The sequence below is a fragment of the Homarus americanus genome, unplaced genomic scaffold (genome assembly GCF_018991925.1).
Source record: "Homarus americanus isolate GMGI-L3 unplaced genomic scaffold, GMGI_Hamer_2.0 scaffold24050, whole genome shotgun sequence".
NCBI lineage: Eukaryota > Metazoa > Arthropoda > Malacostraca > Decapoda > Nephropidae > Homarus > Homarus americanus.
The window spans coordinates 195,001-208,591 of record NW_024736661.1 but is presented as its reverse complement, the minus strand read 5'-3'; the positions used below and the strand labels follow the sequence as shown (position 1 = coordinate 208,591).

At 56.8% G+C, this 13,591-nt stretch overlaps 5 protein-coding genes across 5 annotated transcripts; 1 reads left to right on the top strand and 4 right to left on the bottom strand.

The window, feature by feature from the left end:
• Positions 1–2,306: 2,306 nt before the first annotated feature.
• LOC121872387 (myosin IC heavy chain-like) lies at positions 2,307–4,186 on the bottom strand. The gene is made up of 2 exons (XM_042375138.1): positions 4,017–4,186; positions 2,307–2,724 (listed from the first exon to the last, which is right to left on the bottom strand). Exons 1-2 carry the CDS (start codon positions 4,184–4,186, stop codon positions 2,307–2,309), a joined length of 588 nt encoding a protein of 195 aa, XP_042231072.1.
• A 38-nt stretch (positions 4,187–4,224) lies between these two features.
• LOC121872386 lies at positions 4,225–5,287 on the bottom strand. The gene is made up of 2 exons (XM_042375136.1): positions 4,923–5,287; positions 4,225–4,420 (listed from the first exon to the last, which is right to left on the bottom strand). The coding sequence occupies exons 1-2, from the start codon at positions 5,285–5,287 to the stop codon at positions 4,225–4,227; spliced, it is 561 nt and encodes a 186-aa protein (XP_042231070.1).
• Positions 5,288–6,156: 869 nt separating this feature from the next.
• Positions 6,157–7,235, top strand: LOC121872385 (circumsporozoite protein-like). Its single transcript, XM_042375135.1, has 3 exons — positions 6,157–6,242; positions 6,528–6,965; positions 7,127–7,235. The coding sequence occupies exons 1-3, from the start codon at positions 6,157–6,159 to the stop codon at positions 7,233–7,235; spliced, it is 633 nt and encodes a 210-aa protein (XP_042231069.1).
• Positions 7,236–7,505: 270 nt separating this feature from the next.
• On the bottom strand, positions 7,506–9,684 carry LOC121872384 (skin secretory protein xP2-like). The gene is made up of 3 exons (XM_042375134.1): positions 9,515–9,684; positions 8,324–8,797; positions 7,506–7,923 (listed from the first exon to the last, which is right to left on the bottom strand). The coding sequence occupies exons 1-3, from the start codon at positions 9,682–9,684 to the stop codon at positions 7,506–7,508; spliced, it is 1,062 nt and encodes a 353-aa protein (XP_042231068.1).
• Positions 9,685–9,722: 38 nt separating this feature from the next.
• On the bottom strand, positions 9,723–11,493 carry LOC121872382 (protein piccolo-like). The gene is made up of 3 exons (XM_042375133.1): positions 11,324–11,493; positions 10,197–10,610; positions 9,723–9,918 (listed from the first exon to the last, which is right to left on the bottom strand). Exons 1-3 carry the CDS (start codon positions 11,491–11,493, stop codon positions 9,723–9,725), a joined length of 780 nt encoding a protein of 259 aa, XP_042231067.1.
• Positions 11,494–13,591: the final 2,098 nt, after the last annotated feature.

The window sequence follows — 13,591 nt, the reverse complement described above, 5'->3', positions numbered from 1 at the left end:
GGATTCTCCCAGGGGCTGAGGATTTTATAGGACCCTCCCACGGGTGTCTGCGCCCCTATGGATTCTCCCGGGGGCATCTGCGCCTCCAGGGACCCTCCCAGGGGCGACACCTCCTCCAGGGACCTTTCCAAGGGCCCCCAAGAACCATATGGCATGCTTGGTCTTTGAAAAAATTTCACATATATTACATACTTTCAGCAATCCCTTACTTAACTATGATTGGTGGAGTATTTTTTTATCCACCAAATTACAGCCAATAGGAGAAGAGAGCAGTAAGTCAGCACAACACCACAACTTATGTTTTCCTGTTAGATATTATTCTCCGTTTCGTTGTTTAGGAAGCGATCATACTGGAAATGTGATGGGCAATAGGTATTTATTTAGCGTTTCTTTACCAATGGTTCTAAATAGCGCAAATACTACTGCAGCCAGTGGCACTACTGGTCTGTCTCTCCCAGCGATCCTCTCAGAGGCAGAGGAGCCCCCAGGGACCCTCCCTTGGGTGGCAGTGCCCCCAGGGGCAACGGCGACGCCACGGAGCCTTCCATCGGAAACGGCACCCCCAGGAACCCTCCCAGGGGTGGTGGCGCTCCCAGGGACCATCACATGGACGGCAGGGCTCCCAGGGACCCTCACAGGGGTGGTGGCGCCCCCAGGGACCCTCACAGGGACGGCGGGGATTCCAGGGACTCTCGTAGGCACCCTCCCAAGGGCAGAAGCGCCTCCAGGGACCCTCGTAGGGGCAGCCTCGCCCCAAGGGACCTTCCCAGGAGCGGGTTCGCCCCCAGAACCCTTCCATGGGCAGGTTCGCCCTGAGGGACCCTCTCAGGGGCATCGGCGTCTCCAACGACCTTCCTAGGGGCGAAAGGACACCTAGGGATCGTCCCAGGGAAAGTGGTGCTTTAAGGGATTCTCCCAGGGGCTGAGGATTTTATAGGACCCTCCCACGGGTGTCTGCCCCCCCTAGGGATTCTCCCGGGGGCATCTGCGCCTCCAGGGACCCTCCCAAGGGCGACACCTCCACCAGGGACCTTTCCAAGGGCCCCCAAGGACGATATGGCATGCGTGGTCTTTGAAAAAATATCACAAATATTACATACATTCGGCAGTCCCTTACTTAACTATGATTGGTGGAGTATTTTTTTAGCCACCATATTACAGCCAATAGGAGAAGAGAGCAGTCAGTCAGCACAACACCACAACTTATGTTTTCCTGTTTGATATTATTCTCCGTTTCGTTGTTTAGGAAGCGATGATACTATAAATGTGATGGGCTATAGGTATTTATTTAGCGTTTCTTTACCAAGAGTTCTAAATAGCGCAAAAACTACTGCAGCCAGTGGCCCCTACTGGTCTGTCACTCCTAGGGATCCTCTCAGAGGCAGCAGAGTCCCCAGGGACCATCCATGGGTGGCAGTGCTCCCAGGGGCAACGGCGCCTCCACGGAGCCCTCCATCAGAGGCAGCACCCCTAGGAACCCTCCCAGGGGTGGTGGCGCCCCCAGGGACCATTACAGGGACGGCGGGGCTTCCATGGACCCTCACAGGGACGGCGGGGCCCCCAGGGACACTCACAGGGACCCTCTGAAGGGCTGAAGCGCCCCCAGGGACCCTCCTAGGGGCAGCCTCTCCCCAAGGGACCCTCCCAGGGGCGGGGTCGCCCCCAGAAACTCTTCCATGAGCAGGGTCGCCCTTAGGGACCCTCTCATGGGCAGGTTCGCCCTTAGAGACCTTCTCAGACCTTCCCTCAGGGAGGGGGCATTTACGTCGAGGCGCAAATACGACGATGCTTCTTCCAGGGGCGAAAGGACACCTAGGGATCGTCCCAGGGACCATCAGCGGTGCTTTAAGGGAACATCCCAGGGGCTGAGGATTAGGGACCCTCTCAGGGGCACCCTCCAACGACGGGTGTCGTGCGTCCCAGGGACCTCGCCCCTAGGGGGCATCTGCGCCTCCAGGGACCCTCCCAAGGGCGACACCTCCACCAGGGACCTTTCCAAGGGCCCCCAAGGACGATATGGCATGCGTGGTCTTTGAAAAAATATCACAAATATTACATACTTTCGGCAGTCCCTTACTTAACTATGATTGGTGGAGTATTTTTTTAGCCACCATATTACAGCCAATAGGAGAAGAGAGCAGTCAGTCAGCACAACACCACAACTTATGTTTTCCTGTTTGATATTATTTTCCGTTTCGTTGTTTAGGAAGCGATGATACTATAAAAGTGATGGGCTATAGGTATTTATTTAGCGTTTCTTTACCAAGAGTTCTAAATAGCGCAAATACTACTGCAGCCAGTGGCCCCTACTGGTCTGTCACTCCTAGGGATCCTCTCAGAGGCAGCAGAGTCCCCAGGGACCATCCATGGGTGGCAGTGCCCCCAGGGGCAACGGCGCCTCCACGGAGCCCTCCATCAGAGGCAGCACCCCCAGGAACCCTCCCAGGGGTGGTGGCGCCCCCAGGGACCATTACAGGGACGGCGGGGCTTCCATGGACCCTCACAGGGACGGCGGGGCCCCCAGGGACACTCACAGGGACCCTCTGAAGGGCTGAAGCGCCCCCAGGGAACCTCCTAGGGGCAGCCTCTCCCCAAGGGACCCTCCCAGGGGCGGGGTCGCCCCCAGGAACTCTTCCATGAGCAGGGTCGCCCTTAGGGACCCTCTCATGGGCAGGTTCGACCTTAGAGACCTTCTCAGAGGCATTTACGTCTCCAACGACCTTCCTAGGGGCGAAAGGACACCTAGGGATCGTCCCAGAGATAGCGGTGCTTTAAGGGATCATCCCAGGGGCTGAGTAGATTAAAAGGACCCTCCCATGGGCGTCTGCGTCCCAGGGACCCTCCAGGGGGCATCTGCTCTTCCAGGGACCCTCCCAGGGGCGACGCATCCACCAGGGACCATACCAAGGGTCCCCAAGTTTCATATGGCATGCCTGGTCTTTAATTCATTATATATTACATACTTTCAGCAGTCCCTTACTTAACTATGATTGGTGGAGTATTTTTTTATCCACCAAATTACAGCCAATAGGAGAAGAGAGCAGTAAGTCAGCACAACACCACAACTTATGTTTTCCTGTTAGATATTATTCTCCGTTTCGTTGTTTAGGAAGCGATCATACTGGAAATGTGATGGGCTATAGGTATTTATTTATTTAGGGGCGAAAGGACCCTAGAGGAGTTCCCAGAGATAGCGCCCCCAGGGACCATTACAGGGACGGCGGGGCTTCCATGGACCCTCACAGGGACGGCGGGGCCCCCAGGGACACTCACAGGGACCCTCCCAGGGGCAGCCTGGGACCCTCTTGTCTATCAAGGACCCTCTCATGGGCAGGTTCGACCTTAGGACCTCTCAGAGGCATCGTCTCCAACGACCTTCCTAGGGGCGAAAGGACACCTCCCCAGAGGACCCTCCCTCCCATGGGCGAGTCTCTGCTCTTCCAGGGACCCTCCCAGGGGCGACGCATCCACCAGGGACCATACCAAGGGTCCCCAAGTTTCATATGGCATGCCTGGTCTTTAATTCATTATATATTACATACTTTCAGCAGTCCCTTACTTAACTATGATTGGTGGAGTATTTTTTTATCCGCCAAATTACAGCCAATAGGAGAAGAGAGCAGTAAGTCAGCACAACACCACAACTTATGTTTTCCTGTTAGATATTATTCTCCGTTTCGTTGTTTAGGAAGCGATCAAACTAGAAATGTGATGGGCAATAGGTATTTATTTAGCGTTTCTTTACCAAGAGTTCTAAATAGCGCAAATACTACTGCAGCCAGTGGCACTACTGGTCTGTCTCTCCCAGCGATCCTCTCAGAGGCAGTGGAGCCCCCAGGGACCCTCCCTTGGGTGGCAGTGCCCCCAGGGGCAACGGCGACGCCACGGAGCCTTCCATCGGAGACGGCACCCCCAGGAACCCTCCCAGGTGTGGTGGCGCTCCCAGGGACCATCACATGGACGGCAGGGCTCCCAGGGACCCTCACAGGGGTGGTGGCGCCCCCAGGGACCCTCACAGGGACGGCGGGGATTCCAGGGACTCTCGTAGGCACCCTCCCAAGGGCAGAAGCACCTCCAGGGACCCTCGTAGGGGCAGCCTCGCCCCAAGGGACCTTCCCTGGAGCGGGTTCGCCCCCAGGAACCCTTCCATGGGCAGGTTTGCCCTGAGGGACCCTCTCAGGGGCATCGGCGTCTCCAACGACCTTCCTAGGGGCGAAAGGACACCTAGGGATCGTCCCAGGGAAAGTGGTGCTTTAAGGGATTCTCCCAGGGGCTGAGGATTTTATAGGACCCTCCCACGGGTGTCTGCGCCCCTAGGGATTCTCCCGGGGGCATCTGCGCCTCCAGGGACTCTCCCAAGGGCGACACCTCCACCAGGGACCTTTCCAAGGGCCCCCAAGGACGATATGGCATGCGTGGTCTTTGAAAAAATATCACATATATTACATACTTTCGGCAGTCCCTTACTTAACTATGATTGGTGGAGTATTTTTTTAGCCACCATATTACAGCCAATAGGAGAAGAGAGCAGTCAGTCAGCACAACACCACAACTTCTGTTTTCCTGTTAGATATTATTCTCCGTTTCGTTGTTTATGAAGCGATGATACTATAAATGTGATGGGCTGTGTATTTATTTAGCGTTTCTTTACCAAGAGTTCTAAATAGCGCAAAAACTACTGCAGCCAGTGGCCCCTACTGGTCTGTCACTCCTAGGGATCCTCTCAGAGGCAGCAGAGTCCCCAGGGACCATCCATGGGTGGCAGTGCCCCCAGGGGCAATGGCGCCTCCACGGAGCCCTCCATCAGAGGCAGCACCCCCAGGAACCTTCCCAGGGGTGGTGTCGCCCCCAGGGACCATTACAGGGACGGCGGGGCTTCCATGGACCCTCACAAGGACGGCGGGGCCCCCAGGGACACTCACAGGGACCCTCTGAAGGGCTGAAGTGCCCCCAGGGACCCTCCTAGGGGCAGCCTCTCCCCAAGGGACCCTCCCAGGGGCGGGTTCGCCCCCAGGAACTCTTCCATGGGCAGGTTCGCCCTGAGGGACCCTCTTTGGGGCATCGGCATCTCCAACGACCTTCCTAGGGGCGAAAGGACACCTAGGGAACGTCCCAGGGAATTGTGCTTTAAGGGATTCTCCCAGGGGTTGAGGATTTTATAGGACCCTCCCACGGGTGTCTGCGCCCCTATGGATTCTCCCGGGGGCATCTGCGCCTCCAGGGACCCTCCCAAGGGCGACACCTCCACCAGGGACCTTTCCAAGGGCCCCCAAGGACGATATGGCATGCTTGGTCTTTGAAAAAAGGTCACCTATATTACATACTTTCAGCAGTCCCTTACTTAACTATGATTGGTGGAGTATTCTTTTAGCCACCACATTACAGCCAATAGGAGAAGAGAGTAGTAAGTCAGCACAACACCACAAATTATGTTTTCCTGTTTGATATTATTCTCCGTTTCGTTGTTTAGAAAGCGATCATACTGGAAATGTGTTGGGCTATAGGTATTTATTTAGCGTTTCTTTTTCAAGAGTTCTAAATAGCGCAAATACTACTGCAGCCAGTGGCACTACTGGTCTGTCTCTCCCAGCGATCCTCTCAGAGGCAGCAGAGCCCCCAGGGACCCTCCCTTGGGTGGCAGTGCCCCAGGGGCAACGGCGACGCCACGGAGCCTTCCATTGGACATTGCACCCCCAGGAACCATCCCAGGGGTGGTGGCGCTCCCTGGGACCATCACATGGACGGCGTGGCTCCCAGGGACCCTCACAGGTGAGGTGGCGCCCCCAGGGACCATCACATGGAGGACGGGGCTTCCAGGGACCCTCACAGAGGTGGTGGCGCCCCCAGGGACCCTCACAGGGACGGCGGGGATTCCAGGGACTCTCGTAGGCACCCTCCCAAGGGCAGAAGCGCCTCCAGGGACCCTCGTAGGGGCAGCCTCGCCCCAAGTGACCTTCCGAGGAGCCGGTTCGCCCCCAGGAACCCTTCCATGGGCAGGTTTGCCCTGAGGGACTCTCTCAGGGGCGTCGGCGTCTCCAACGACCTTCCTAGGGGCGAAATGACACCTAGGGATCGTCCCAGGGAAAGTGGTGCTTTAAGGGATTCTCCCAGGGGCTGAGGATTTTATAGGACCCTCCCACGGGTGTCTGCGCCCCTATGGATTCTCCCGGGGGCATCTGCGCCTCCAGGGACCCTCCCAGGGGCGACACCTCCTCCAGGGACCTTTCCAAGGGCCCCCAAGGGCCATATGGCATGCTTGGTCTTTTAAAAAATTTCACATATATTACATACTTTCAGCAGTCCCTTACTTAACTATGATTGGTGGAGTATTTTTTTATCCACCAAATTACAGCCAATAGGAGAAGAGAGCAGTAAGTCAGCACAACACCACAACTTATGTTTTCCTGTTAGATATTATTCTCCGTTTCGTTGTTTAGGAAGCGATCATACTGGAAATGTGATGGGCTATAGGTATATATTTAGCGTTTCTTTACCAAGAGTTCTAAATAGCGCAAATACTACTGCAGCCAGTGGCACTACTGGTCTGTCTCTCCCAGCGATCCTCTCAGATGCAGCAGAGCCCCCAGGGACCCTCCCTTGGGTGGCAGTGCCCCCAGGGGCAACGGCGACGCCACGGAGCCTTCCATTGGAGACGGCACCCCCAGGAACCCTCCCAGGGGTGGTGGCGCTCCCAGAGACCATCACATGGACGGCGGGGCTCCCAGGGACCCTCACAGGGGAGGTGGCGCCCCCAGGGACCATCACATGGACGACGGGGCTTCCAGGGACCCTCAAAGGGGTGGTGGCGCCCCGAGGGACCCTCACAGGGACGGCGGGGATTCCAGGGACTCTCGTAGGAACCCTCCCAAGGGCAGAAGCGCCTCCAGGGACCCTCGTAGGGGCAGCCTCGCCCCAAGGGACCTTCCCAGGAGCGGGTTCGCCCCCAGGAACCCTTCCATGGGCAGGTTTGCCCTGAGGGACCCTCTCAGGGGCATCGGCGTCTCCAACGACCTTCCTAGGGGCGAAAGGACACCTAGGGATCGTCCCAGGGAAAGTGGTGCTTTAAGGGATTCTCCCAGGGGCTGAGGATTTTGTAGGACCCTCCCACGGGTGTCTGCGCCCCTAGGGATTCTCCCGGGGGCATCTGCGCCTCCAGGGACCCTCCCAAGAGCGACACCTCCACCAGGGACCTTTCCAAGGGCCCCCAAGGACGATATGGCATGCGTGGTCTTTGAAAAAATATCACAAATATTACATACTTTCGGCAGTCCCTTACTTAACTATGATTGGTGGAGTATTTTTTTAGCCACCATATTACAGCCAATAGGAGAAGAGAGCAGTCAGTCAGCACAACACCACAACTTATGTTTTCCTGTTTGATATTATTTTCCGTTTCGTTGTTTAGGAAGCGATGATACTATAAATGTGATGGGCTATAGGTATTTATTTAGCGTTTCTTTACCAAGAGTTCTAAATAGCGCAAAAACTACTGCAGCCAGTGGCCCCTACTGGTCTGTCACTCCTAGGGATCCTCTCAGAGGCAGCAGAGTCCCCAGGGACCATCCATGGGTGGCAGTGCCCCCAGGGGCAACGGCGCCTCCACGGAGCCCTCCATCAGAGGCAGCACCCCCAGGAACCCTCCCAGGGCTGGTGGCGCCCCCAGGGACCATTACAGGGACGGCGGGGCTTCCATGGACCCTCACAGGGACGGCGGGGCCCCCAGGGACACTCACAGGGACCCTCTGAAGGGCTGAAGCGCCCCCAGGGACCCTCCTAGGGGCAGCCTCTCCCCAAGGGACCCTCCCAGGGGCGGGGTCGCCCCCAGGAACTCTTCCATGAGCAGGGTCGCCCTTAGGGACCCTCTCATGGGCAGGTTCGCCCTTAGAGACCTTCTCAGAGGCATTTACGTCTCCAACGACCTTCCTAGGGGCGAAAGGACACCTAGGGATCGTCCCAGAGATAGCGGTGCTTTAAGGATCATCCCAGGGCCGAGAGATTGCTGACCTCCAATGGGCGTGATATCCCCAAGTTTCATATGGCATGCCTGGTCTTTAATTCATTATATATTACATACTTTCAGCAGTCCCTTACTTAACTATGATTGGTGGAGTATTCTTTTAGCCACCACATTACAGCCAATAGGAGAAGAGAGCAGTAAGTCAGCACAACACCACAAATTATGTTTTCCTGTTTGATATTATTCTCCGTTTCGTTGTTTAGGAAGCGATCATACTGGAAATGTGTTGGGCAATAGGTATTTATTTAGCGTTTCTTTTCCAAGAGTTCTAAATAGCGCAAATACTACTGCAGCCAGTGGCACTACTGGTCTGTCTCTCCCAGCGATCCTCTCAGAGGCAGCAGAGCCCCCAGGGACCCTCCCTTGGGTGGCAGTGCCCCAGGGGCAACGGCGACGCCACGGAGCCTTCCATTGGACACGGCACCCCCAGGAACCATCCCAGGGGTGGTGGCGCTCCCTGGGACCATCACATGGACGGCGTGGCTCCCAGGGACCCTCACAGGTGAGGTGGCGCCCCCAGGGACCATCACATGGAGGACGGGGCTTCCAGGGACCCTCACAGAGGTGGTGGCGCCCCCAGGGACCCTCACAGGGACGGCGGGGATTCCAGGGACTCTCGTAGGCACCCTCCCAAGGGCAGAAGCGCCTCCAGGGACCCTCGTAGGGGCAGCCTCGCCCCAAGTGACCTTCCGAGGAGCCGGTTCGCCCCCAGGAACCCTTCCATGGGCAGGTTTGCCCTGAGGGACTCTCTCAGGGGCGTCGGCGTCTCCAACGACCTTCCTAGGGGCGAAATGACACCTAGGGATCGTCCCAGGGAAAGTGGTGCTTTAAGGGATTCTCTCAGGGGCTGAGGATTTTATAGGACCCTCCCACGGGTGTCTGCGCCCCTATGGATTCTCCCGAGGGCATCTGCGCCTCCAGGGACCCTCCCAGGGGCAACACCTCCTCCAGGGACCTTTCCAAGGGCCCCCAAGGACCATATGGCATGCTTGGTTTTGAAAAAATTTCACATATATTACATACTTTCAGCAGTCCCTTACTTAACTATGATTGGTGGAGTATTTTTTTATCCACCAAATTACAGCCAATAGGAGAAGAGAGCAGTAAGTCAGCACAACACCACAACTTATGTTTTCCTGTTAGATATTATTCTCCGTTTCGTTGTTTAGGAAGCGATCATACTAGAAATGTGATGGGCAATAGGTATTTATTTAGCGTTTCTTTACCAAGAGTTCTAAATAGCGCAAATACTACTGCAGCCAGTGGCACTACTGGTCTGTCTCTCCCAGCGATCCTCTCAGAGGCAGTGGAGCCCCCAGGAACCCTCCCTTGGGTGGCAGTGCCCCCAGGGGGAACGGCGACGCCACGGAGACTTCCATCGGAGACGGCACCCCCAGGAACCTTCCCAGGTGTGGTGGCGCTCCCAGGGACCATCACATGGACGGCAGGGCTCCCAGGGACCCTCACAGGGGTGGTGGCGCCCCCAGGGACCCTCACAGGGACGGCGGGGATTCCAGGGACTCTCGTAGGCACCCTCCCAAGGGTAGAAGCGCCTCCAGGGACCCTCGTAGGGGCACCCTCGCCCCAAGGGACCTTCCCTGGAGCGGGTTCTCCCCCAGGAACCCTTCCATGGGCAGGTTCGCCCTGAGGGACCCTCTCAGGGGCATCGGCGTCTCCAACGACCTTCCTAGGGGCGAAAGGACACCTAGGGATCGTCCCAGGGAAAGTGGTGCTTTAAGGGATTCTCCCAGGGGCTGAGGATTTTATTGGACCCTCCCACGGGTGTCTGCGCCCCTAGGGATTCTCCCGGGGGCATCTGCGCCTCCAGGGACCCTCCCAAGGGCGACACCTCCACCAGGGACCTTTCCAAGGGCCCCCAAGGACGATATGGCATGCGTGGTCTTTGAAAAAATATCACAAATATTACATACTTTCGGCAGTCCCTTACTTAACTATGATTGGTGGAGTATTTTTTTAGCCACCATATTACAGCCAATAGGAGAAGAGAGCAGTCAGTCAGCACAACACCACAACTTATGTTTTCCTGTTTGATATTATTTTCCGTTTCGTTGTTTAGGAAGCGATGATACTATAAATGTGATGGGCTGTGTATTTATTTAGCGTTTCTTTACCAAGAGTTCTAAATAGCGCAAAAACTACTGCAGCCAGTGGCCCCTACTGGTCTGTCACTCCTAGGGATCCTCTCAGAGGCAGCAGAGTCCCCAGGGACCATCCATGGGTGGCAGTGCCCCCAGGGGCAACGGCGCCTCCACGGAGCCCTCCATCAGAGGCAGCACCCCCAGGAACCCTCCCAGGGGTGGTGGCGCCCCCAGGGACCATTACAGGGACGGCGGGGCTTCCATGGACCCTCACAGGGACGGCGGGGCCCCCAGGGACACTCACAGGGACCCTCTGAAGGGCTGAAGCGCCCCCAGGGAACCTCCTAGGGGCAGCCTCTCCCCAAGGGACCCTCCCAGGGGCGGGGTTGCCGCCAGGAACTCTTCCATGAGCAGGGTCGCCCTTAGGGACCCTCTCATGGGCAGGTTCGACCTTAGAGACCTTCTCAGAGGCATTTACGTCTCCAACGACCTTCCTAGGGGCGAAAGGACACCTAGGGATCGTCCCAGAGATAGCGGTGCTTTAAGGGATCATCCCAGGGGCTGAGTAGATTAAAAGGACCCTCCCATGGGCGTCTGCGTCCCAGGGACCCTCCAGGGGGCATCTGCTCTTCCAGGGACCCTCCCAGGGGCGACGCATCCACCAGGGACCATACCAAGGGTCCCCAAGTTTCATATGGCATGCCTGGTCTTTAATTCATTATATATTACATACTTTCAGCAGTCCCTTACTTAACTATGATTGGTGGAGTATTTTTTTATCCGCCAAATTACAGCCAATAGGAGAAGAGAGCAGTAAGTCAGCACAACACCACAACTTATGTTTTCCTGTTAGATATTATTCTCCGTTTCGTTGTTTAGGAAGCGATCAAACTAGAAATGTGATGGGCAATAGGTATTTATTTAGCGTTTCTTTACCAAGAGTTCTAAATAGCGCAAATACTACTGCAGCCAGTGGCACTACTGGTCTGTCTCTCCCAGCGATCCTCTCAGAGGCAGTGGAGCCCCCAGGGACCCTCCCTTGGGTGGCAGTGCCCCCAGGGGCAACGGCGACGCCACGGAGCCTTCCATCGGAGACGGCACCCCCAGGAACCATCCCAGGTGTGGTGGCGCTCCCAGGGACCATCACATGGACGGCAGGGCTCCCAGGGACCCTCACAGGGGTGGTGGCGCTCCCAGGGACCCTCACAGGGACGGCGGGGATTCCAGGGACTCTCGTAGGCACCCTCCCAAGGGCAGAAGCGCCTCCAGGGACCCTCGTAGGGGCAGCCTCGCCCCAAGGGACCTTCCCAGGAGCGGGTTCGCCCCCAGGAACCCTTCCATGGGCAGGTTCGCCCTGAGGGACCCTCTCAGGGGCATCGGCGTCTCCAACGACCTTCCTAGGGGCGAAAGGACACCTAGGGATCGTCCCAGGGAAAGTGGTGCTTTAAGGGATTCTCCCAGGGGCTGAGGATTTTATAGGACCCTCCCACGGGTGTCTGTGCGCCCCTAGGGATTCTCCCGGGGGCATCTGCGCCTCCAAGGACCCTCCCAAGGGCGACACCTCCACCAGGGACCTTTCCAAGGGCCCCCAAGGACGATATGGCATGCGTGGTCTTTGAAAAAATATCACAAATATTACATACTTTCGGCAGTCCCTTACTTAACTATGATTGGTGGAGTATTTTTTTAGCCACCATATTACAGCCAATAGGAGAAGAGAGCAGTAAGTCAGCACAACACCACAACTTATGTTTTCCTGTTAGATATTATTCTCCGTTTCGTTGTTTAGGAAGCGATGATACTATAAATGTGATGGGCTGTGTATTTATTTAGCGTTTCTTTACCAAGAGTTCTAAATAGTGCAAAAACTACTGCAGCCAGTAGCCCCTACTGGTCTGTCACTCCTAGGGATCCTCTCAGAGGCAGCAGAGTCCCCAGGGACCATCCATGGGTGGCAGTGCCCCCAGGGGCAACGGCGCCTCCACGGAGCCCTCCATCAGAGGCAGCACCCCCAGGAACCCTCCCAGGGGTGGTGGCGCCCCCAGGGACCATTACAGGGACGGCGGGGCTTCCATGGACCCTCACAGGGATGGCGGGGCCCCCAGGGACACTCACAGGGACCCTCTGAAGGACTGAAGCGCCCCCAGGGACCCTCCTAGGGGCAGCCTCTCCCCAAGGGACCCTCCCAGGGGCGGGGTCGCCCCCAGGAACTCTTCCATGAGCAGGGTCGCCCTTAGGGACCCTCTCATGGGCAGGTTCGCCCTTAGAGACCTTCTCAGAGGCATTTACGTCTCCAACGACCTTCCTAGGGGCGAAAGGACACCTAGGGATCGTCCCAGAGATAGCGGTGCTTTAAGGGATCATCCCAGGGGCTGAGTAGATTAAAAGGACCCTCCCATGGGCGTCTGCGTCCCAGGGACCCTCCAGGGGGCATCTGCTCTTCCAGGGATCCTCCCAGGGGCGACGCATCCACCAGGGACCATACCAAGGGTCCCCAAGTTTCATATGGCATGCCTGGTCTTTAATTCATTATATATTACATACTTTCAGCAGTCCCTTACTTAACTATGATTGGTGGAGTATTCTTTTATCCACCAAATTACAGCCAATAGGAGAAGAGAGCAGTAAGTCAGCACAACACCACAACTTATGGTTTCCTGTTAGATATTATTCTCCGTTTCGTTGTTTAGGAAGCGATCATACTGGAAATGTGATTGGCTATAGGTATTTATTTAGCGTTTCTTTACCAAGAGTTCTAAATAGCGCAAATACTACTGCAGCCAGTGGCACTACTGGTCTGTCTCTCCCAGCGATCCTCTCAGAGGCAGCACAGCCCCCAGGGACCCTCCCTTGGGTGGCAGTGCCCCCAGGGGCAACGGCGACGCCACGGAGCCTTCCATTGGAGACGGCACCCCCAGGAACCCTCCCAGGGGTGGTGGCCCTCCAGGGGACCATCACATGGACGGCGGGGCTCCCAGGGACCCTCACATGGGAGGTGGCGCCCCCAGGGACCATCACATGGACGTCGGGGCTTCCAGGGACCCTCACAGGGGTGGTGGCGCCCCCAGGGACCCTCACAGGGACGGCGGGGATTCCAGGGACTCTCATAGGCACCCTCCCAAGGGCAGAAGCGCCTCCAGGGACCCTCGTAGGGGCAGCCTCGCCCCAAGTGACCTTCCGAGGAGCGGGTTCGCCCCCAGGAACCCTTCCATGGGCAGGTTCGCCCTGAGGGACCCTCTCAGGGGCATCGGCGTCTCCAACGACCTTCCTAGGGGCGAAAGGACACCTAGGGATCGTCCTAGGGAAAGTGGTGCTTTAAGGGATTCTCCCAGGGGCTGAGGATTTTATAGGACCCTCCCACGGGTGTCTGCGCCCCTATGGCTTCTCCCGGGGGCATCTGCGCCTCCAGGGACCCTCCCAGGGCCGACACCTCCTCCAGGGACCTTTCCAAGGGCCCCCAAGAACCATATGGCAT

Bases quoted from the DNA above. Each gene is read 5' to 3' on its own strand.
- LOC121872387 (XM_042375138.1), bottom strand. From the start codon at position 4,186: ATGCCCCTGAGAGGGTCCCTCAGGGCAAACCTGCCCATGGAAGGGTTC. The intron at 2,725-4,016 runs GTGAGGGTCCCT...TTTCGCCCCTAG, and splicing joins CTGGAATCCCCGCCGTCCCT to GAAGGTCGTTGGAGACGTAA.
- LOC121872385 (XM_042375135.1), top strand. From the start codon at position 6,157: ATGGATTCTCCCGGGGGCATCTGCGCCTCCAGGGACCCTCCCAGGGGC. The intron at 6,243-6,527 runs GCCATATGGCAT...ATACTACTGCAG, and splicing joins CTTTCCAAGGGCCCCCAAGG to CCAGTGGCACTACTGGTCTG. The intron at 6,966-7,126 runs GTTTGCCCTGAG...CTGCGCCCCTAG, and splicing joins AGGAACCCTTCCATGGGCAG to GGATTCTCCCGGGGGCATCT.
- LOC121872384 (XM_042375134.1), bottom strand. From the start codon at position 9,684: ATGCCCCTGAGAGGGTCCCTCAGGGCGAACCTGCCCATGGAAGGGTTC. The intron at 8,798-9,514 runs GTGAGGGTCCCT...TTTCGCCCCTAG, and splicing joins CTGGAATCCCCGCCGTCCCT to GAAGGTCGTTGGAGACGCCG. The intron at 7,924-8,323 runs GTAGTGCCACTG...TTTCGCCCCTAG, and splicing joins TCGCTGGGAGAGACAGACCA to GAAGGTCGTTGGAGACGTAA.
- LOC121872382 (XM_042375133.1), bottom strand. From the start codon at position 11,493: ATGCCCCTGAGAGGGTCCCTCAGGGCGAACCTGCCCATGGAAGGGTTC. The intron at 10,611-11,323 runs GTGAGGGTCCCT...TTTCGCCCCTAG, and splicing joins CTGGAATCCCCGCCGTCCCT to GAAGGTCGTTGGAGACGTAA. The intron at 9,919-10,196 runs GTAGGGGCCACT...ATTTTTTCAAAG, and splicing joins TCCCTAGGAGTGACAGACCA to ACCACGCATGCCATATCGTC.
- LOC121872386 (XM_042375136.1), bottom strand. From the start codon at position 5,287: ATGCCATATCGTCCTTGGGGGCCCTTGGAAAGGTCCCTGGTGGAGGTG. The intron at 4,421-4,922 runs GTGAGTGTCCCT...ATTTTTTCAAAG, and splicing joins CAGCCCTTCAGAGGGTCCCT to ACCACGCATGCCATATCGTC.